This window comes from Chiloscyllium punctatum, chromosome 10, assembly GCF_047496795.1.
Source record: "Chiloscyllium punctatum isolate Juve2018m chromosome 10, sChiPun1.3, whole genome shotgun sequence".
Lineage (NCBI taxonomy): Eukaryota > Metazoa > Chordata > Chondrichthyes > Orectolobiformes > Hemiscylliidae > Chiloscyllium > Chiloscyllium punctatum.
Window position 1 is genome coordinate 109,813,524 of NC_092748.1, and position 22,593 is coordinate 109,836,116.

Genomic DNA, 22,593 nt, shown 5'->3' on the forward strand with positions numbered 1-22,593 from the left:
CTGCCGTGGTGGGATTTGAACCCAAGCCACTGGAACATTACCTTGGTCTCTGACTTACTATGCACTAAATATCGTCTTTCTTGCATGACCTTGAATTCACTGCACAGATCGTGGAAGTGTACACAGTGAATAGTTTCAAAGGAAATCGGATGAACTTTTGAGAATAATGGTCTGATAGAGTGGGGAAGGGGGGACTAAGTGAATTGCTGTATGTGGGCCCAATGTGGAATTAATGGCTGAATGGCATTCTCTTTCACTCCAAGAATCTTTTTTTTTAATTAATGTAAAGGTCTTATGTTCTACTAGTTAAAAGAGAGAATGATTTTCATGTCTTAATTTTGTCTACGTTAAATCCCTAGATAATTTTATCCAGAAGACCAAGCAGAGATACAATAACCCTCGGTCTCTATCAACAAAGATAAATCTTGCTGACATGCAGACGGAGATCAAGTTGAGGCCGTCTCATCAGCTAACTATGCTAGATGTTGGAACAGTGAATGGTAATGTGCATGCACATTCCACCCCTTCCAAGGGAATAGGTGAGGAAATTTTATTTTTTCTAAGTTTCATTAATATTTGGACTGCAGCATCATGTTAGAAGCATTAGGTTCTCGTCCCTTGAGACCAACTACCGATTTCTTTTGTTTCCTCTCTTAATGGCTGATGATTGAGCTATCATTCAACAACAACAATTCATCTTCATGTGGCATATTTAATGGAACCCCCCAAGATACTAAATAAAAGTATGATAAGACAAAAATCTCCCCAGATCCCTAGTTACTAACACCATTGACTATCTTTCAGGTGCTCCTTAAAGTCTATAATTTTGCTGAAATTTTTGGTCACCTTCCCCAAGACCCCTTTGTAGTTTGGTGCTAAATTTTTGCTTGTTGCTTTCTGAAAAATGTTTCAGAATTATTTACTATTTTAAATATGCTATATTAATGTAAAGCAGTGTTGCTCCCTTGGCTCAGAATTTGGTCTTTCTCATGCCTTTTAAACCTGCCGGCCTCACCATTCCAATGCCAGAGTTCATTCGGTCCCTCCATACTCCCCTTCTGTGGGCTCTGCCTTAACCTCTCTCCCTTTATAAGGCTCTCAAATACCTGAGTTTAAATTAAAACCAAAAGAAATGCCAAACATGGAAATCAGAAAAGTTGGAAAAGCTCAGCAGGTCTGATAGCATTTATGGAGAGAAATCAGAGTTAACGTTTCGGGTCCAGTGACCCTTCCTCAGAACGGATTTGAATATCCTTGAGAGGCTGCAGAAGGGATTTACTCAAATAATTCAAGAGTAAGGGGAATTTTAGTTACAACGATAGATTGGAGAAGCTGATGTTTTCCTCCTTTAAGAAATAGGATTGAGGTGACAGGTTTGGACAAACTAGGCGAAGTAAAAAAGCTGTTCCCGTTACTTGAAACTAGGACAAACAGATACATGGTTTTGAGCAACAGATTGAAGAGGAATTGCGAGAGGTAATGATCTGGAACTTACTGCTCTCAGGTATGGTGGAAGTGGACACAATCGGTGATTTCAAAAGTAAGGGAGGTGGGCATTTGAAGGAAATAAACTTGGAAGGGCTAAAGGGATTGAGTAGAGGAATGAAACTGGATTGCTTCACAAAGAGCAATCTATAAGCCAGTCACTATTCATTAGGCATAATGAATTCTCCAGACTTGGTCCAGCTGGTAGGGTCTGGGTGAACTTGCTGGGTTACTGCTTGTACTACCCTGAAATTAGATTGGTGAACATTCTGTTCATTCTCACAATGACAGACCTTTTGGGTGTGCTCCATTTCACCCAACTATTTGTCCTTTCCCATTCAGGTCCTTTCAATATGGGTTCCCTATTGTCCACTATTGTAGGATCGCCACACCCTAAGAAAAAGTCACCATCATGTGTCCCTGCAAGTCCAGTGCATTATCCCTGTTGCATAAATTCAAAAGTGCGCATAGAAAAGCGAAAGGACCACCACCTAACCCATAGCAATGAGGTGGTGAGGAGGATATATTAAATGTGAGGATCTTTCAGCCAGGCAAAGTTAGATGATAATCGGTAGAAAGTGTTCATCTGAGAAAGAAGCAGCAACAACTCTGATCTTCTTGGGGATGAAAGTGCAGATGGATTGGGCATCTGTGGTGAAAAGAAGGTGGTTCAGGCTAGGAAACCATCAGTATTCACACTCAAAAAAGACAATGTGGTTGAGGAGAATACTGAGATACAGGCTGCTAGACTAGATGGGATTGAGGTACATGAGGTGTAAAAATAGATAAATCCCTTGGGTTGGATGGGATTTATCCTAGGATTCTCTGGGGCACCAGGGAGGAGATTGCCGAGCCTTTGACTTTGATCTTTATGTCATCATTGTTTATAGGAGTAGTGCCAGAAGACCGGAGGATAGCAAATGTTGCTCCTTTGTTCAAGAAGGGGAGTAGAAACAACCTTGGAAATTATAGACCTGTGAGCCTTACTTCAGTTATGGGTAAAGTGTTGGAAAGGGTTGTTAGAGGATTTATAATCATCTGGAGATAAATAAGTTGATTAGAATAGTCAACATGGTTTTGTGAAGGGTAGGTCATGCCTCACAAACCGTATTGACTTCTTTGAGTAGGTGACCAAATAGGTGGATGACAGAAAAGCGGTTGATGGGGTGTATATGGATCTCAGTAAGACGTTTAATAAGGTTCCCCACACTAGACTATTGCACAAAATATGGAGGCATGGGATTGAGGGTGATTTAGTGGTTTGGATCAGAAATTGGCTTGCTGGAAGAAGAAAGGTGGTGGTTGATGGGAAATATTCATCCTGGAGTTCAGTTACTAGTGGGGTACCGTAAGGATCTGTTTTGGGTCTACTGTTGCTTGTCATTTATATAAATGACCTGGCTGAGGGCATAGAAGGATGGGTTAGTAAATTTGCAGATGACACTACAGTTAGTAGAGTTGTGGATAATGCCAAAGGATGTTGCAAGTTACAGAGGGACATAAATGCAGAGCTGGGCTGAGAGGTGGCAAATGGAGTTTAACTCAGACAAATGTGAGGTGATTTGCTTTGGAAGGAGTAACAGGGATGCAGAATACTGTGCTAATGGTAAGATTCTTGGTAGTGTGGATGAGCAGAGAGATCTCAGTGCCCGCGTGCATAGATCATTGAAAGTTGCCACCCAGATTGATCGGCTTATTGAGAAGACAAAATCCACACATTTGGTGTGTTAGCTTTTATTGGTAGGGGGATTGAGTTTTGGAACTATGAGATCATGTTGCAGCTATACAAAACTCTGGTGTGGCCACATTTGGAGTATTGCATATAGTTCTGGTCACCGCATTAAAGGAAGGGTGTGGAAGCTTTGGAAGGGGTTCAGAGGAGATTTACTCGGATGTTGCCTGGTATGGAAGGAAGTTCTTACGAGGAAAGGCTGAGGGATTTGAGGCTGTTTTCATTAGAGAGAAGGTTGAGAGGTGACTTAATTGAAACATACAAGGTAATCAGAGAGTTAGATAAGTTGGACAGTGAGAGTCCTTTCCCTCTGATGGTGATGGCTAGCATGAGTGGACATAGTTTTAAATTGAGGGGTGATAGATATAGGACCAGAAACTCAGCTGAACTCACCACATAAACACTGGTTACAAGAGCAGCTCAGAGACTCGGACTCCTGTGTCAGGTAACTCACCTTCTGATCCCCAAAGCCTGTCCACTGTCCATAAGGCACAAGTCAGGAGTGTGATGGAATTCTCCCCACTTTTCTGGATGGGTGCAGCTCCAACAACACTCGAGAAGCTTGACACCATCCATGTAAAAGCACCCCGATTGATTGGCATGACATTCAGAAGCATCCACTCCCTCCACCACCAATGCTTAGTAGCAGCAGTGTGTACTATTTACAAGATGCACTGCAGAAATTCACCAAAGGTCCTCAGACAGCACCTTCCAAACCCACAACCACTTCCATATAGAAGGACAAAAACAAATACGTGGACACACCCCCACCTTCAAGTTTCCGTCCAAGCCACTTACCATCCTGGCTTGGAAATATATCGCTGTTCCTTCACTGTTGCTGGGTCAAAATCCTGGAATTCCCTCCCTAAGGGCATTGTGGGTCAATCCACAGCAGGTATACTGCAGCTGTTCGAGAAGGCAGCTCACCACCACCACCTCGAAGGGCAACTAGGTATGGGAAATAAATGTTGGCCAGCCAGCGATGCTCACATTCCACAAATCAATTTTAAAAAAACACATCTAACTATACAGATCTAATCCACTTATCATTCTGTAAACTTCAGTAATATGCCCTCTAAGCAAATGTTTTATTTTTCAAAGTAAGGCTAATTTTTGAAGCCTGTTTTGCAGGTCTATATTCATGACAAAGAACTCCAAAGATTTGTTGTTCTGGTTGTCCGGCTTTGCACCCCTGACACTGCAGTCACTAATGACTGGATGTAATTGGCATCAAAATTCTATACTGTGGATATACCAATATTTTACTGGTATTGTATTAGATAAAGAAATAATGCAAGCTGAAACCCTATTTGTGTCACTTGCAATTATGAGTTTTGCAACTATACTATTAAAGTAAGATGAAGTGGGTATGTGACCTCTTCTGAAAGCTGCCTGACGGCAAATCTGGTTGGTTGGTTGTTAGAGATTGAAGGCGGTGCAGATATTCTTACTGAGAAGGTTCATGGTGTTTACACTTGGAGGCAAAGACAGCAGCCCAAGTGCTAACAATGGAGAGACTGATCGTCTCCAAAGTCCCAGAAAAGTGTTGAGAATGCTAGATTCTAAATAGTTGCGCATTAAACTGAGTACCTATTTCCAAGATTCAAAAAAAAGAGTCAGGATCTCAATCAGCATTTCTGTTTTCATAGGCAGAAGTGGGTACTGCAGATGTTGGAGATTAGAGTCAAGATTCGAGTGGTGCTGGAAATGCACAATGGGTCAGGCAGCATCTGAGGAGTAGGAAAATCGACGTTTTGGGCAAAACCCCTAAGTGAGGAAAGATGTTTTCATGTATGGTCTATTGCATTCACATTGCCATGGAGATGGCTTTGAGAGAGAAATGTTCCTGAGTTAGGCAGGTTCGTCTGCCAGGTTCCAGGTGAAGGAGAAAAGTTATATGCACTAAGTTGTGGTTCACCACTCGGATTGAAAAGGCCAATTTCAGGAATTGAAAGGAGGCTGGAAGATTTACCAAGCCTGTGCTAGAAATAGACTTTCCAGGGAAAAACCTGAATGAATGAATGACGGTCCTAAGATTAAAAGTGTCCAGATTAACAAAGATGAAGATCAGAAATAAATCTTCGTGTGTTTGGAATCACTTGAATGAATTCCAAGAGAATTGAATATCCGCTTAAAGGACAGTTCAGTATATCTGTCAAGTCTGTTTTCAGTTACAATAACAGAGATAAGGAGTATTCTGTTTAATGATTTAAACTAAAAGTTGCCCACAAGTGTTTATTTAAGTAGTGTTTTCAGCCTTCTGTACGTTGAAAGTTTTAGAAGGTAAAATTAGCTTGTCATCTTTTGGCTTTTAAGTGGAATTTCAAATGTCCTTTTAGAAGTTATTGGTCTCGGATCATTATAAAACCTTAAATGATCATTTCTAATATTATTTTAATGCAGTTGTTAATTTAACATATACGAGAATATACAGAACTACAAACTTCTTTCACGTTAAGTACTTGTCTCTGAATTTCTAATGTTAACTTACACTGTCAAGAATAGGCAACTACAAATGAAAGGTATTTCTATCAATCTCCAAGGTTGTACACTGCAACGTACCAACTAAGAGCAGCTAATGACTATTGAGCGGTGAGATTCATGCTTTCCTTACTTTGTGAGTTATGTTTTTTGAGTGGACTGCCAATGAAAAAATTCAAATGAAGGATACTGTTTGTTTGCTTTTACCTACTTGAAACTGAGACTTTCAACAATAACAAATTAGAGATTTATATTTAGTGGATGTAGGTTTGCTCGCTGAGCTGGAAGGTTCGTTTTCAGACGTTTCATCACCATACTAGGTAATATGATCAGTGAGCCTCTGGATGAAGCACTGGTGGTGTAGCCTGCTTTCTATTTATATGTCTGAATTTCCTTGGGTTAGTGATGTCATTCCCTGTGGTGATATCATTTCCTGTTCTTTTTCTCAGGAGGTGGTAAATAGGATCCAAGTCAATGTGTTTGTTGATTGCAGAGGCAGTAACGCAGAGACTCGAACAAACAGCCCTGCCAACCATCCAACCCAAACGTTGGGTCACCTACGTGGATGACACCTTTATCATCACTAAATGAAACAAAATAGAGGAAACCTTCAAGACCATTAATAATACTCTTACTGGCAAACTGCCATTCCTAGATGTCACAGTAGAACAAACAGCCAATGGGGAACATTAAACCAACGTCTACAGGAAAACAACACATACGGACTAAATATTATACCACCGAAGCAATCATCCCAACATCTACAAACAAAGCTGCATCAGAATATTATTTCAACAAGCCACCACACACTGCATCACATAGGAACTACGTAAAGCAGGGGAAAACCTCCAATACCGTGTATTAAAAAAAAAGGTACTCAATGAACACAATCCACCGATTTCTGAGCAACAAATCCAAACAGGCAGGCAAAACGTGCCCAGAAACCCTAGCCACTCTCCCCTACATCAAAGACATCTCAGAAATGACTGCCAGGCTACTCAAACCTCTTTTCATCATGATAGCCCACAAACCCACCAACACACTCAAGTTCATTAGCTGCTGTTTTATAGACCCTATACAGACAACAAGCAAAACTAATATTATCTACAAAATACCTTGCAGGAACTGTAACCAAACAGGCAGAAGACTAGCCACCAGGATACATGAACATCAACTAGCCACAAAAAAGACATGACTCACTCTCACTAGTATCCTTACATACGGATGAGGAAGGACACCATTTCGACTGGGCAACACATCCATCCTAGGACAAGCCAAACTGAGACACGCACGAGAATTCCTAGAAACATGACGTTCTAACCAAACTCTATCAACAAACACATTGAATTGGATCTGATTTACCGTCCCCTGAGAAAAAAGAACTGGAAATGACATCACCATAGGAAATGATGTCACCACAAGAAATGACATCACCAATTCAAAAAAACTCAGACATATAAATAGAAAGTAGGCTGCACTACCAGTGCTTAATTCAGAGGCTCACTAAAGATGTTACCTAGTATGGTGATGAAATGTCTGAAAACGAACCTTCCAGCTCAGTGAGCAAGCTTACATCCAGAACCTCAACCTGAGCTACAAATTTTCTCAAAACTTGCTATTTCGTGTGTGGAATCAGATTTTGTCAACAGTGTGTCTGTGAAGTGCCTTGGGGTGTTTTGCTGCATCACATATGCATTTAATTGCAAATTATATCATGAGAGTGTTACATTACAAAATTTGGCACTGAATCATATAAAATAGCATTCAAATAATTGACCAAAAGGTTGGCCGTAGAGGCAAGTTTTGAGAAGTGCAGACACAAAGGAAAGTGAGTGGCTGAGAAACCTAGTGAGGAAATTCAAGAAGTAGAGTCTGGTCACCTGAAGATCTTTTAAAATATGTCAACTTAACTTGAGTTTCATTTGACTTGAGATGAATGAGTTTGAAGGTCTAGACTTTGTATGAATTATTTTGATGTCAAGTTCTGGGCCTATCCAGATGTCAGATCCTATGGTCAAGAGATGTGAAGCTGGAAAAACACAGCAGGTCAGACAGCATCTGAGGAGCAGGAAAGTCGACATTTCAGTCCCCCAGCTCCCTCCCTCTATATTTTAGGATTTTAGGAAGCGTTTTAACAGGACTTGCAGGGCATTTTATACTCTCCAGTTTAAAAAGTTAACTTTTGAATTGTGCCTATTAAATATCTGGAAGAATAACTTCAGCTGGAAAGGGCAGTGACCCCCCGATGTATTTTGTTTTGTCTGGAAAGGAAAATCTTAGCTAACCCTCAGCTTGTGCAAACAAATATAACCATCAGTAAATATAGATTGAGAGTTAATCACCTGCATTGGGCATTAAACTTGTACTCTCATAACTGAAAAAGTAGCAGTAAATTGATGGCTCTCAGTCTCAAAATGATGAATACTCATGGCTAGTAGTGGAAATTGCTTGCTTTGCTTGAATGGAGGAATGGGTAAAAAGAATTGTTTAAATCTATCCTCTATTATTTGGTCTGGAATGCCACTTGGATTCTAAGTACAATCATTGAAAAAACAACTCCAACTTGGCTGTTTTAAGTAGGGGAAAACAGTTGCTGGAAATGTTCTGTGAATTGCGCTCTGACTGTTTAACGCTGTGAGGGAGAGCTTCAATCTCTCAGTTATCAAGTGTTAGGAGTTTGTAATTTTGAGCTGTTTTTGATTTCTGTCACTCTCTAACAGTTGGTAACCTAATCTTGAATGGCGTTTGATTCTGTTTAATGAGTGAAATTTTCTAGCTTTGCTGGGCCTCGGTGTGAGAGCCTGCATTAACGCAGAGCATTTTGACAGGGATTGAGAGAGAACTGCAGTAGAATCAATGCTATTGTGAAAATCTGTATTGATTGGTGCCTGCACAGGTCCAAGAAATCTTGGATGGATAATGTTAACAGCAAAGGAGGTGAGATTTAGATTTATTGTCACATGTATGTAAAAATATAGTGAAAAGTGTTTTGTTGCACGCAAAATGTTGTCTTTCTCCAGCACCATCTTGAAATACTGAATATAATGCAAGATTTTAGTGTAATAGATTTAATCTATCTCTCCTTTTGTTACCCTCTGCTACTCTGTTCGCTGTTTGACATTGGCTGCAGTCTCCGTAACAGGCTCCCCGTCTCAGGTACGGACTATGGGGTCTCAATTTCAGGCCCGCCTATGTCATCGCTAACGCTCCTCCAGGCACTGTTGCTGTAATCCTGGCTCTGAACTCCACCGATGACACTGAAGCCTGTACGCCATCAGCACCAGAGCCAGCCATGGATTTGGGGTGGTGCAGGGCCCAGCCCCAAACAACTCCCCCACAGAGAAACAACGAAGCTGCCATTGCACTGAACGTTGAAGTTGTATGAGATGACGTGGGTGTGGCCTAATCTGCTGCCTGGTATCCGTGAATAGTAGGGCCCTTAGATCAGAAGACAAATGCTGCCAACCCCACCATTGCAGAGAATGGGGCAGAGTGAAATATGCTTTGTCATATTTTGTTATTTTGTTGTCCCTGCTATGTTCCTGTACATGTTCATCATGCTAAAGTCAACATTACATTACAGATGACCCATTCTAATATATCTGAAAGTCCAGAGGTGCCAGAAATAATAAAACTGACATGTCACTTTCAGGTATTTTTAAATGGAGTAAGTAGAGCTGTATCCTAAACAAGTTTATTTTGCGTGGACTTATACTATAGCAAATTTCATGAAGCCCTGTATGACAGTGACCCCAACTAGGAGTGAAGACAATTACATTATCCCTGACCCCTTTCTATGAATCATTTTACCACTTTTTAAAAGCTTCAGTAACTTTAGATACACTCGGTGTTCAGTGATTCAAGATTGACCTTCAGATTCCACTGAATCTGTTATCTGCTTTAGTGTTTTGGACTTTGAAACTATAAAATTCTTCTTTCCCGCATCTTTTTGTTATATCGTGCAAAAAAGAAGTGCGATGTCCTGATTCACCAAGCATATCAAAACCTCATTTGAACCATGAGCATATAGATTAGTTGGATCAGAATTATCTTGGTCAAACGTGTTGAGGCTGATTTAGGAGTCAGAATGATATCCAGGTGTAAACAATTCCAGTCACTCTGAAATGTGAGATTGCATATATGGCACTTTTTTGAATTTGGATTTTTGAGTTCTGAGCTAGTAGTATGCGGGGTATTCTGTGTATTTGAAGGAGTTAAATGTAAGTATTTCTGTAGCCATGGTGACTTACTTTAAAACAATTTGAGGGAGATCGCCTGCAAGAGTTAATGAGTTTGTATTTACATTGAGAGGGCTCATGAAGAGCACAGCGTGCATTAGGTTTTCCATTAGAAGAAGCTGGGCATCTTTTAAGTTTCAGAAGGAACGCCCACAACTTAGTGAAACCTTTCAGTTGCAGTTTTAGTTCAGGGTAGGTCTGCTGAGTTCTTGCCTGAAGATGGATGTATAAAGCTGTTAATCGTGAGAAAAGGAGAAGATATTGAGATTTGTTAGAAACATTATTTCCTAGTAGTTACTGACCAGGAAGTATTTCGATAAAACCCTAAGGGTTATTTCAAGCTGACAAAAATTGAAGCTCCTGGATGTGGCTATCAAATTCTCCAATTGGGTGTTGAATGAATGAATGATTTTATTATGATATGTATTTTACAGTGAGAAAAATTGAAAAATACAGTGAAAAGATGTTTCTCCTGTTGTCAGTCTGGCACCATTTTGAATATTTTTAAGAATAAGAAAAAAAAAGATATAGCCCATCAGTGCAGAGCCAGCTCATCAACGACATCTCCACCACCATCCCTCTTCCACCGCCGCCTACACTGGACCCAACCAATGTTGAAGTCGCCAGTCTTCAGGCACCATCTTTTGCTGCTGTGCTGATTCTCCTCCGCTACCACCTCGCCACCACCTTTGCGGACCCACCACAGTTATAGTCACATCTCTAGCCGCTGGACCCACCTTGTCGATGTTGCCATGACGCCCTTCCACCACTGCTTCAGCACAGTCAGCGTCAAACCCAACCAACAATGAAGTTGTCACTCCTCAAGCGCCATCTTTCATCGCTGGGCCTACGTCACCAATGTTGCAGCTGCTGATTCCAATGCCAGGTCCCACACTCTCCCTGGAAAAGTGATAAGGGGCTCCCTTGTCACCACAGGTCTGCACTGGACCACAATATTCAGGAGCCAGCTGGAGAGTGAGGAATTGTGCATTTTGGCACTCAATGAGGGGTAGTTTGAAATGATCCAGTCTTGGCAATGGGTAGAGGACCTTGAAACTGGGGGAATGAAGAGATCGGCACTGGGGAAAGGGCCTCAATAAGTAACTGAGAAAGTGGACTGGGAGAACGTAAGAGTAAGCTGAGTAATTGAGGCTCAAGGAAGGGTTGAGGGATAGCACCATCTTTCTCTGTGGAGTCAGGAATGGCATTTATAAGATGAACATGGAGCAGCACTGAAAGAGGAACAGCCCGTGGAGTAACCAAAGGGGAAGGGAGGAAGAAGCTGTTTAAAACTGAAGGCAAGAGACGAGGAATTATTCACCAGATGTTGGTATTGATGGAGTGTTAAATAAGTTGTTGACTTGTTTGCTGAGCTGCTAAGTTTGTTTGCAGATGTTTCATCACTACACTAGATAATATCATCAGTGCACCTCCAGGGAAGCATTGGTGTTCTGTCCCACTTGCTATTTAGGTATCCCGGTTGGTTGAGGTGGTTGGTATACAGGGTCCAACTCCATATGGAGTTCCAGGTTGAGTTTCAAGCAGTGGGCTTGGAAGATATTGTCAGAGACACCTTGACAACTGAGAAAGTGCATGCCTTATAGGCTCTATTGTCCTGCTTTATAGCTACTCCTGTTTATATGATGAGTCTAGTTTCTGGTCAATAGTTACCCCCAAGATGGTTGGTGGGGGATTCAGCCATGGTAATGCCATTGCATGTCAAACGCTGATGGTTAGATTCTGTCTTGGTGGAGATAGTCATTCCCTGGCACTTAAGTGACACAAGTATGACTTGCCGTTAGCACAAGCCTGAATGTTGTCCAGGTGTATTTGCACGTTGGCACAGATTGCTTTAGTATTCTGAGGTGACATCCCAAATGATACTGGACATTGTACGCTTGTCAGCAAAGGTCCCCGCTTCTTACCTTTATAATGGAGGAAAGGTCATTGATGAAACAGCTGAAAACGATTGGACAGTGAAATAACAAAATTCTGGACATTTAGCAGCTTGATTCTGATCAATCCAATTTCTTTACAGGTGTAAGAGTTTGTCTGCTTGCCACTGCAGGTATTCCTCAGTATTTTGTGTTCGTATGGTATCATTAGCATACAGCAGCTCTCGAATGAAAGCTTTGTACACATTTAAAAGACTGGTCCAATTCAACACGCTCCTCGTGCTTTATTTTCCATAGTCCTTTAATTTTTTCCAACTTAACACACATCTAATTCCTTTTTGAAATGCAGCAGATCTGCTTCCACCATCCTTTCAGATAGTACATTCCAGATTATCATAGCCTGATCTTTTTAAAAAAAAATTCATCTGTTTTCCTCCACCTTCAAAACTACTTTGTCAGTTGTCTTGTAGTTATCAACTCTACTGCAGGTGGAACAGCTTCTCAATATATCTTCAACAGTCATTAGGTTTTCTGTTCCCAGTCACTGACATTAACAGACTACATGTAACAGATGGTAAATTTACCTGTTCCTCCACCAATGTCATCTGCTGTATCCGTTGCACCCGATATGGTCTCCTCTACATCGGGGAGACAGGATGCCTATTTGCAGATCGTTTCAGAGAACCTCTCTGGGACACCCACCCCCACTGCTCCATGGCTGAACACTTCAACTCTATCTCCCATTTCATCAAGGACATGCAGGTCCTGGGCCGTCTCCATCACAGAACTGTTACCACCCAATGCCTGGAGGAAGAACACCTTATATTCTGCCTTGGGACCCTGCAATCACATGGATTCAATGTGGATTTCAACAGTTTCCTTATTTCCCCTCCTCCCACATTATCCCAATCCCAGACCTCCAACTCAGTACTGCCTTCCTGTCCTGTCCATCACCTTTCCCATCTGTCCGCTCCACCCTCCTCTCTGACCTATCATCTTCTCCCTTACTTTCATCTACCTATCACATTCTCAGCTACTTCCCCCAGCCCCACCCCCTCCCATTTATCTCTCAGCACCCCGCTCACAAGCCTCATTCCTGATGAAGGGCTTATACCTGAATCATAGATTCTTCTGCTCCTTGGATGTTGCCTGACCTACTGTGACTTTCCAGCACCACATACTCGACTCTGATCTCCAGCATCTGCAGTCCTCACTTTCTCCACAGATGGTAAATTACTTGGTATATTTTCTTTAAATTAAAACAATTTTTTTTTATTCTGAAGTAGCCATTATCTCCTAGCTTTTGAGTACTATGCCTCATTAAACATCCATCATAGATGGTAAAAGTTGACCACTGATGGATTACAGAAGCATCACAGTCAAGTATAAACCTATGTAGGTTAGTGGTGCTGGAAGAGCACAGCAGTTCAGGCAGCATCCATTATGAAGTCAGTGGCTAGAGCTTAAGACAGGAATCTTGGGTACATTCCTCGTCCGTTCAAGGTTGCGGTTATTGAGCTTGATTTTTTGCAGTGTGATTGATGAGCAAACTTGGCACTAAATGAAAATCATAACTAGTCTCTGTGTTCAGTTTTGCATCCAATTATCTGGCAAGCCATCAGGGTGCTTTGTTCTATTGGGAGCACATGATCTATGTTAGCAATTCAAATGTGCAGCTAACTTCATACCACTTTTTGTATTTGTGTTCCCACAGCTCCAAATCAAAGGCTGGAACCAGTAACTCTACCGGGAATCATATCTTGTTTACTATGTTTACTGTGCGCAGCTTTAAATCTAATCCGTGCATTTCATGCAATGGAAAATGTGTTTCAGGTGAGGTGTGCAATTTGTGAATTTTTTTTTGCAAATACAGTTCCTCAATTTTAAAATGTTTCTTTTCTTTATGGGATTTAAGCTTAATTGCATAAAATTATCTTGAATGCAAAATGGTTAAAGAATAGAGAAGGACTAGTGGAAACAGCACACCACATCACCAGTCTGTTGCAATTTATCCTCTTCATTTTTCCTCACTGTACAAAAGTTTCCAATCCCAGTTGGACGGTGGTAAGCAATGGTCTACTGAGATGAAGTGTGGGAAGATCTGAGATCTAGTTGAATCGGGCTGCTGTCATTGTTAATAAGCAGTTATTGTGGCTTTAGCAACGTTCTGTGTCCACTTTCCAGGTTCATGGCTTTGAACACAGAATGGGATGACAATGAAGATTGTAAAAGTGATATGAGAAAAATTCTTTAATTTCGTAACAATTATCACATTAAGCACAAGCAATCGATTAATATCTGCATGTGTTTGTATAGTGGAAAGGTTGAATTCCAATGCACTGACTTCAATGATTATTAAGTGATCATCACAATTCGGTTCAAAGGGAGGAACTCTGCCAGAAACTGGAAAAGAAATTGCAAGATTCCTGATCCTGGATTATGGTTTTTGGCAACTTCTGTTTATTTGTATAAGACACAAACCCAGACTGACTTTAAGCAGTAGACATAGAGAGAAATGAAGCCGACTATTGTGCTCTCTTTTTCTGGGTGGAGATATGAACTTGCCGTTATTTCCTTCCAATCCTGAATCTATTAAATTGTTAAGAAAGGTGTGAGATCTCTATAGTCGGTTTCTCACGAATACTGTCAAATGATTATGAATCATGCCATGACAGGTGTTATTGTTGCATGACAAGTGTTATTGTAAACAAGACCCAAGAAAGGATGTGCTTTCTTCAAATCAAATTCCAACAGTTTCAGGCTTTTCTTCCATTGTTTAGTTCACAGAATTGCCTGAGCTAATTGCTTCCCAATGCAGCGTGAATCTTAATCATCCTGTCATTTCAGCAAACCCCAGAACCGCAGTGTTATCTTTATTGGCCCCTGACAGAACAAACTGCAAAGCATAATGAGATTCAGCAACTTTCATTATTAACTAAAGGCAAGCCAAAATCTTTAAACAAATGAGAGTAAATTCAATGTACCCACACATACACACAGTGTGTGTTGGGTGCCTTACAATAGCACACTATAAAAAGTGCAACTGTTAATGTGACTTGGAACAGACATCTTAAACTGCAACAGAAAAGTAGTTTATCAAAAACACCTCAAGGCGAATTGTTGCCATCGGTATATGCTGTCGTGTTATATGTACAGACTGAATAGCAAATATAGTCATTTGACAGCTTTCTGTTTTTGTTTTGACTTTTGATCAAATTGTGTTAACATCCCCAAGTGACACTGTACTAGATGATCAGTTGTAGTGGCATATAGTTTACTGTGTTATACTCAAATGAAGAGGGTCTTTAGCTCAGTTGGCCGAGGGCTTGTTTGCAATACAAATGAACCCCAACAGCATGGGTTCAATTTCTGTCGCAGCTGGGGTAACCAGAAAGGACACTCCTTCTCAACCCGTCCCTTATCTGAGGCATGGTGACCCTCAGGTTAAACCACCACCAGCAGCCATCTCTCTCTGTCTAATGAGAGATGTACCTAGTGGTCCACTGGGACTATGGTGACTTTACATTTGCTTTACTTCATTCAAGTGAATTCCATAGTTTTACTGGATGATATTTTATAGAGGTCGCTTTTGAGTTACCAGTAAGCCTCAAGCTTACTTTATAGCTGTTGGGCTGCAAGATGTCCACCCACATTTGTGAGCAAGCCTGGCTTCTCAGAAATGCTGACCAATTAAATGGTCAGTGGCTTTCTTGTCCTAGCCATGTCACAGGGACTGAGTGCCATTGCTGAGACTTCTTCATTGCTGGAGCTAAGCACCCAGATAGGTGAGGGGGTTTTGTCAGTGCTAATCTGGCAGTCCCCAGCAAAAGGGTGGATAAGGGTATCATTTGATGGGGTTGGAAGTGGGAGGACAATAATTCAACAGCAACAGAAAGCACTGAAGTGGACATTATTTGACCACCTTATATTTGAATTCATTCATGGCACTGCTTATCTGTAATTGCCCTTTAGAAAGTGGTGGTGAGCTGCTGCCTTGAACCAATGTACCACTTGAATTATTTGCTGTGGGTTCCACCGTAATGCCGACAGGGAGGAGTTTCCAGGATGTTAAACCAGCAACACAGAAGGAACAATGATGTATTGTTCCAATTCAGAATGATGAGTGACTTGGAGGGGAACTTGCAGATGATGGTGTTTCCTTGTTTCTGTTGCCCTTGTTGAGGATTTGGGAGGTGCTGTGTAAGGAGCAGTGATGAATTTCTGCAGTGCATCTTATACCCATTGCTGCTACTGAGCATCAGTGGTGGAGGTAATGAATGTTTGCAGATGCAGTACCAGTTAACTGGGCAGCTTTGTCCTGGATGTTGTCAACCTTCTTGAATGTAGATGGAGCTATGCTTACCCAAGTGGGGACCTTGGTGGAACCTGTCCACAAATATCTATGTACGTCATACTATTGTGTTTTATGGTGGACAAGATTTACTGAGTCAGGAAATGAGTTACTCCTTCCAAGCTTCTTAAACTCTAACCTGCTCTTGTAACCACTGTATTTATAAAGCTAGCCTAGTTCAGTTTCTGATCATTGGTAACTTCCAGGATTTCAACAGTAGGGAATTTAGTGATGATAATGCCATTGAATGGATAATGGTTGGAGTCTTTCTTGTTGAAGATGGTCATTGCCTGGCAATTGTATGCTGCCAATGTTACTTGCTGTTCATCAGCCAAAATCTGGATATTGTCCAGGTCTTGCTGCATTTTGACATTATCAGCTGGTGAGTTGCACTTTGTACTGAATATTATGCAATCATCAACAAACATAGTTAAAAATCGCACAACACCAGATTATAGTCCAACAGGTTTAATTGGAAGCACTAGCTTTCGGAGCATCGCTCCTTCATCAGGTCCTTCATCGCTCCTTCATCCATAATCACCTGATGACGGAGCGGTGCTCCAAAAGCTAGTGCTTCCAATTAAACCTGTTGGACTATAAGCTGGTGCTGTGTGATTTTTAACTTTGTACACCCCAGTCCAAAACCGGCATCTCCAAATCATCAACAAACACGTCCACTTCTGACAGTAGAATGGAAGGAAGGTCTTCGATAAAGCAGCTGAAGATGGTTGGGTGTTGGATACTACACTGAGGAATTTCTGGAGCTGGGATGACTAAAATCCCAATAACCATAGAGCCATACACCATAGAAACAGGCCCTTTAGCCCATCATGTCCATGCTGACCAACAACCACTAAACTACACTGATCACATTTACCTGACTATCTACATCCATTCCATCTTTCTATCACACTCTGGGTGGGGAAAAAAAGTTTTCCTCTGATCTCCTTTAAAGCACTTACTCCTCACCTTAAACTTGTGCCTTCTGGGCTTAGACACATCTGCCCAAAGGAAACAAGCTTAACCTATCCAGTCTCTCCTCAAATTTCTTTATTATTCATTCGTGGTGTCGCTAGCTGGGCCAACATTTATTGCCCAACTTTAATTGCCCAGAGGGCAGTTAGGAATCAACTGCATTAATGAGAGTCTGGAGTCATATGTAAACAGACCAGGTAAAGATGATAGATATTCTTCCTTAAGGATATTAGTGAACCAGATGGATTTTTCTGACAATCAGTAATAGATTCATGATCATTAGTAGAATCTTAATTCCAGATTTTTTACTAGATTTAAATTCTAACATCTGCCATGCTGGGATTTGAAGCTGGATCCCCAGAACATTATTGACCTCTGGGATTAATAGTCCAGCGATAATACCACTAGGCCTCCTCTTGAGTCTTTTCATCCTGGGAACCACCTCTGCACTCTCTCCTGTGCAGTCACATCCTTCTGATAGTGTGGCGACCAGAATTGTCCATGGTTTTCTCTGTCTGGCTTAACACTTCCTTGCTCCTATATTCTGTGCCCCAACTAATGAAGCATCCCGTATGCCTCCACCACCACCCTGTGTATCTGTACTGACACTTTTGAGGGTCTATGGACTTGTGCAGCAAGGTTCCTTTGTTCCTTAGTCCTCTCATTTATTGTGTATATCCTTCTGTTATTAGACCTTCCAAAGTGCATTACCTCGCACTTACCAGGATTAAATCCCTATGCCATTGCTCTGCCCAGTTTGCCAAATGATCAATCTCAGAATGTAGCCTGAGACCATCCTCCTCGCCGTCACCAATTTTCATGTCATCTCTAAACTTACTAATTGCACCTCAACTTTCTTCTGTTGTGTTTGGTGCATCTTCAACCAGTGGAGTGTTTTTTCTCCTGATTCCCATTTGAGTTTTGGTAAGGTTCCTTGATATCAAGGAAAGTCATCTGGAGTTCATCTCTTCTATACATGTTTGAACTAAGACTGTGAAATCAGGGGCTTTATTGCCCTGACAGAACCCAAACTGAGCATCAATGAGCATGTTATTGTGAAGCAAGTGCTACTGTTGATGACCCCTTCCATCATTTTACTGATGATTGACAATAGACTAATTGGACGGTAATAAATCAGGTTGGATTTTTCCTACTTTTTGTGAACGTTATGTTTTCCTGGGCATTTTTCCATATTAGCAGGTACATGCCAGTGTTGTAGCTATTCTGGAATTGCATTGCTCAGGGGCACAGCACATTCTGGTGCCAGAATGTTTTTGGGGCTTTTGTAGTACCCAGTGTTTTTAGATCATTTCATGAGATCATGTTGAGTGAATCAAATTAGCTAGCACCAACATCTGTTGGTGTTCTTTGGGACAGGCTAAGATGGATCATCCATTTAGCACTTTTGGCTGAGTTTGTTGCAAGTGCTTCAGAGTTACCTTTTGCTGTGATGAACTGGTCTCCCCATCTTTGATGTTTGTAGAGCAGTCTCCTCCATTGAGTTCTTCCATTGTCTACCATTATTCATGACTGGCTGTGGCAGGATTGCAGAGCTTAGATCTGATCTGTTGGTTGTGGAATGATTTAGCCATGACTATCACATGCTGCTTATGCTGTTTGGCACGCAAGTAGTCCTGCGTTATGACTTCACCAGGTTGACACTTCATTTTTAGGTATGTCTGGCGCTGCTGCTTCTGTGCCCACTGCACTTTTCATTGAACCAGGATTGATTGCTTGTTTTAGTAATGGTGGAACATGGAATTAGCTGTCCTGTAAGGTTGCAGATTGAGGCAGGCTATAATTCGGATGCTGATGGCCCATAGCATCTCATGAACTCATCCAGTGAGTTCCTAGATCTGTTTGAATTCTGACCAATTTTGGACAGTGATAGCGCCACACATTAATGGAGGGTATACTCGATGTGAAGGACTGTGTTGTCGTCACTGCTGTTAACACGATCTTGGGCAGATGCAGCTGCAGCAACATATCGGTGACTATGAGATGAAGTACGCTTCTCCAAATTGTTTGTTCCCTCTCCACTGCTGCAGACCCTGTCTAGCAGCCATGTCCTTTAACGCCGGATCAGCTTGATCAGTAATACTGCTGCCAAGTTACTCTTGGTGGTAGACATTGGAATTTCACAACCCCCAGTATATGTTGTGTACACTTGCCTCCAAGTGGTGTTTAATATGGAGGAGTACTGATTCATCAGTTGAGTGAAGCACTGTAAAGTAATCAAGAGTCATAGCCATGCAGAATGGAAACAGACTCTTTGGTCCAACTTGCCTATACTGAACAAATTTCCCAAGCTAAATAAGTTCCATTTGGTTCCTATCTCTCTCAACTTGTCCAAACATCATTTAAATGTTGTAAATGTACCTGCATTTACCACTTCATCTGGCAGTCCATTCCACATATCCTCCAAAAATTCATGGGATCCCAAGTCAATTTCATAGAGTCCTACAGCACGGAGACAGGTCCTTTGACCCAAACTGGTCCATGCCAACCAAAATGTCCATCCACACTAACCCCATTTGCCATCACTTGGCCCATATCCTGCTAAACCTTTCCTATCCAAGTACTTGTCCAAATGCCTTTCAAATATTGTTAATGTACCTGTCTCAACCACTTACGCTGGCAGCTCATTCCATATGTGTACCACCCTCTCGTAATACAGTTGCCCTCAGGTTTCCTTTTATTCTTTCCCCTCTAACCTTAAAATGATGTTGTCTTGTCCTTGATTTCCCCAACTCTGGAAGAAAAAGACGAGTGCATTCACCCTATCCATGTCTCTCATGATCTTATAAACTTGTACAAGATCACCACTCAGTCTCCTATGCTCCAAATAAAAGAAGTCCTAGCTTGTCCCACCCCTCCCTATAACTCAGACCATTGAGTCCTGGCAACATTCTTGTAAACTTCTGCATCTTTACCAGTTTAATAACTTCCTTCCAATAGCAAGATGACCAAAACTGAACACAATACTCCCAAGTGCGGCCTCACCAATATCCTGTACAATGCAACATAATTTCCTAACGTCTGTACTCAATGCCCTGACTGAAGTGCCAAAAGCCTCCTTCACTGCCCTGTCTACCTGTGACTCCACTTACAGAGAACCGCACATCTGAACTCCGAGGTCCCTCTGTTCCAAAACTGTCCTTAAGGCTTTACCATTCACCATAAAACTCCTACCTTGATTTGACTTGCCAAAATGTAAGACCTCACACTTATCTATGTTAAACTCCATTTGCCATTTCTCGGCTTACTTCCCCAGCTGATCAGGGTCCTGCTGCAATTTCTGATAATGTTCCTCACTGCCTACATTACCGCCTATTTTAGTGTCATCTGCAAACTTACTAATTTTGCCTTGTATATTCTTCTCCAAATCGTTGCTACAGATAACAAACGGTAATGGGCCCAGCACTGACTCCTGAGGCACTCCACTCGTCGCAAGCCTCCTTTCACTATTACCCTCTGCTTCCTACCATCGAGCCAATTGTGTATCCAATTTGCTGGCTCCCTCTGGATTCTGTGTAATCCAGCCTTCCAGAGCAGCCTAGCATGTGGAACCTTATCAAAGACCATACAGACTACGAAAAAGTGAGGACTGCAGATGCGGGAGATCAGAGCTTAAAAATGTGTTGCTGGAAAAGCACAGCAGGTCAGGCAGCATCAAAGGATCAGGGGAATCGACGTTTCGGGCATAAGCCCTTCTTCAGGAATCCGAAGCCTCCAACAACAGACCTCCCTCTGGATCCTCTGCTCCACGCTTGCAGCCATGCGCCGCTACCTACATTCCCTACAGTCAGCCCTACCCCAGCTCAGGACAACACTCTCACAGACCTGTAAAGGACCTCTACTCCTCTTCATCCACAGAAGAATCCATACACTAAACAAACAGTTCTTCCAGCCATATTGGAAATTAAAGATAGTAAGTACCAAAAACTTTCATGTACTTATCCCCACACTCCGGATTCCTCAACCATTCCAGAATCTTCCATCTGCCTCCGGAAGCACTCAGGCGCCATTAACCACACAGTCGCTGCAGCAACTGCCGCCGCGAACCATGATGTCACTTCCGCCCCCACCGACCATGCAGCTTCTGCGATCGCCGCCCAGACAACCGCCTCCACGATCACCACGAAGACCATTGCTGACAGATTGGCGGGCTCCGCGGGGTCCACAACCACCGGGAACAACACCGTTTCTGCATTCGCCGTAGCCACTTCCGCCCCCGGAGTTGCTGTCACCGCATCTACTTCTGCCCCTAATGACATCACTCGCCTGCACAACAACCACGCCGCATGCGTCCCCGCCCCCACGCCAATCTCCGCCCCCATGCCTAACCCCGCCACACCTAACTCCCAGCTCCAGTCCCACACCAGGTTCTAGCTCCCAGCCCTGCCATATTTTCATGATCCCTCCAGACCTCCCCCTCTCTGAGGATGAAAGATTAGTCCTCAGCAGAGGCCTCACCTTCATCCCTTAAGCTCATTCCTGAAGAAGGGCTTATGCCCGAAATGTCGATTCTCCTGTTCCTTTGATGCTGCTGTCCTGCTGCGCTTTTCCAGCAACACATTTTTAAGCACCATATAGACTACGTCTACCACCCTGCCGTCCTCCGCCTTCCTGGTCATTTCATCAAAGAATTCTAACAAATTTGTGAAGTATGATCTCTCACGCACAATACCATGTTAACTACTCCTAATCAAACCCTGTCTTCCCAAATGCACTGATGTCTTATCCTTCCAAATTTTCTGAAGTATCTTATCTACCACAGATGTCAGGCCTACTGATCTATAGTTCCCAGGTTTTTCTTTGCAGCCCTCCTTGAATAAGGGCACAATATCACTATCCTCACATCTTCCAGGATCTCGCCCAGGACGAGTGCTGATGCAAAAATATTCCAAGGGAATGTGGTGGCCCAATTAAAGCCCCACCGAATGACTTTTTTCTGAGAGCTTTATTCCTTTTTCCATGTTCACCATGTTTTTCTAGTGACTATTTGTTGCCCATTAATGTGTTGGCTTTAATGCAAAGCAAAAAGATTGAGCATGCAGCTGAAATGTTACTTAATGGCTGAATTAAATTCAATACAAACAAATGTATTGACTTTTTAAATGCTTTAAATGCAACCTTTGCACAGTAGGCCCGAAGGGGATTAGTAGTTGTTGAATAGATTCACTTAGTAAGAGCATGCAATACTAAATCTTGCAAATGTCATGTATTTAGAATGATTATTCTATTAGAAAACAACAAGGCTTTTAGTCTGGATTTGGAGTGATTATAGATGAGAAAATGGTTGTGGCTCATCGAGGAATAAAGGGAAGTAGTGTTCAAGATACAGAATGACAATCAGTTGGAAGAAAAACAGAAATTGTTGGAATAGTTCAGCAGGTCTGGCAGGATCTGTGGAGAGAAATCAGAGTTAACGTT

At 42.0% G+C, this 22,593-nt stretch overlaps 1 protein-coding gene across 2 annotated transcripts in view; it reads left to right on the forward strand.

The window, feature by feature from the left end:
• The window catches only part of sec22a (SEC22 homolog A, vesicle trafficking protein), a 68,612-nt gene that overhangs the window by 32,446 nt on the left and 13,573 nt on the right, over nucleotides 1-22,593 (forward strand). For both annotated transcript variants that reach the window (XM_072579923.1, XM_072579922.1), the window contains 2 exons: nucleotides 360-539; nucleotides 13,546-13,664. In XM_072579923.1, coding sequence (XP_072436024.1) covers nucleotides 360-539; nucleotides 13,546-13,664 — 299 coding nt within the window. The remainder of the gene's footprint in view (nucleotides 1-359; nucleotides 540-13,545; nucleotides 13,665-22,593) is intronic.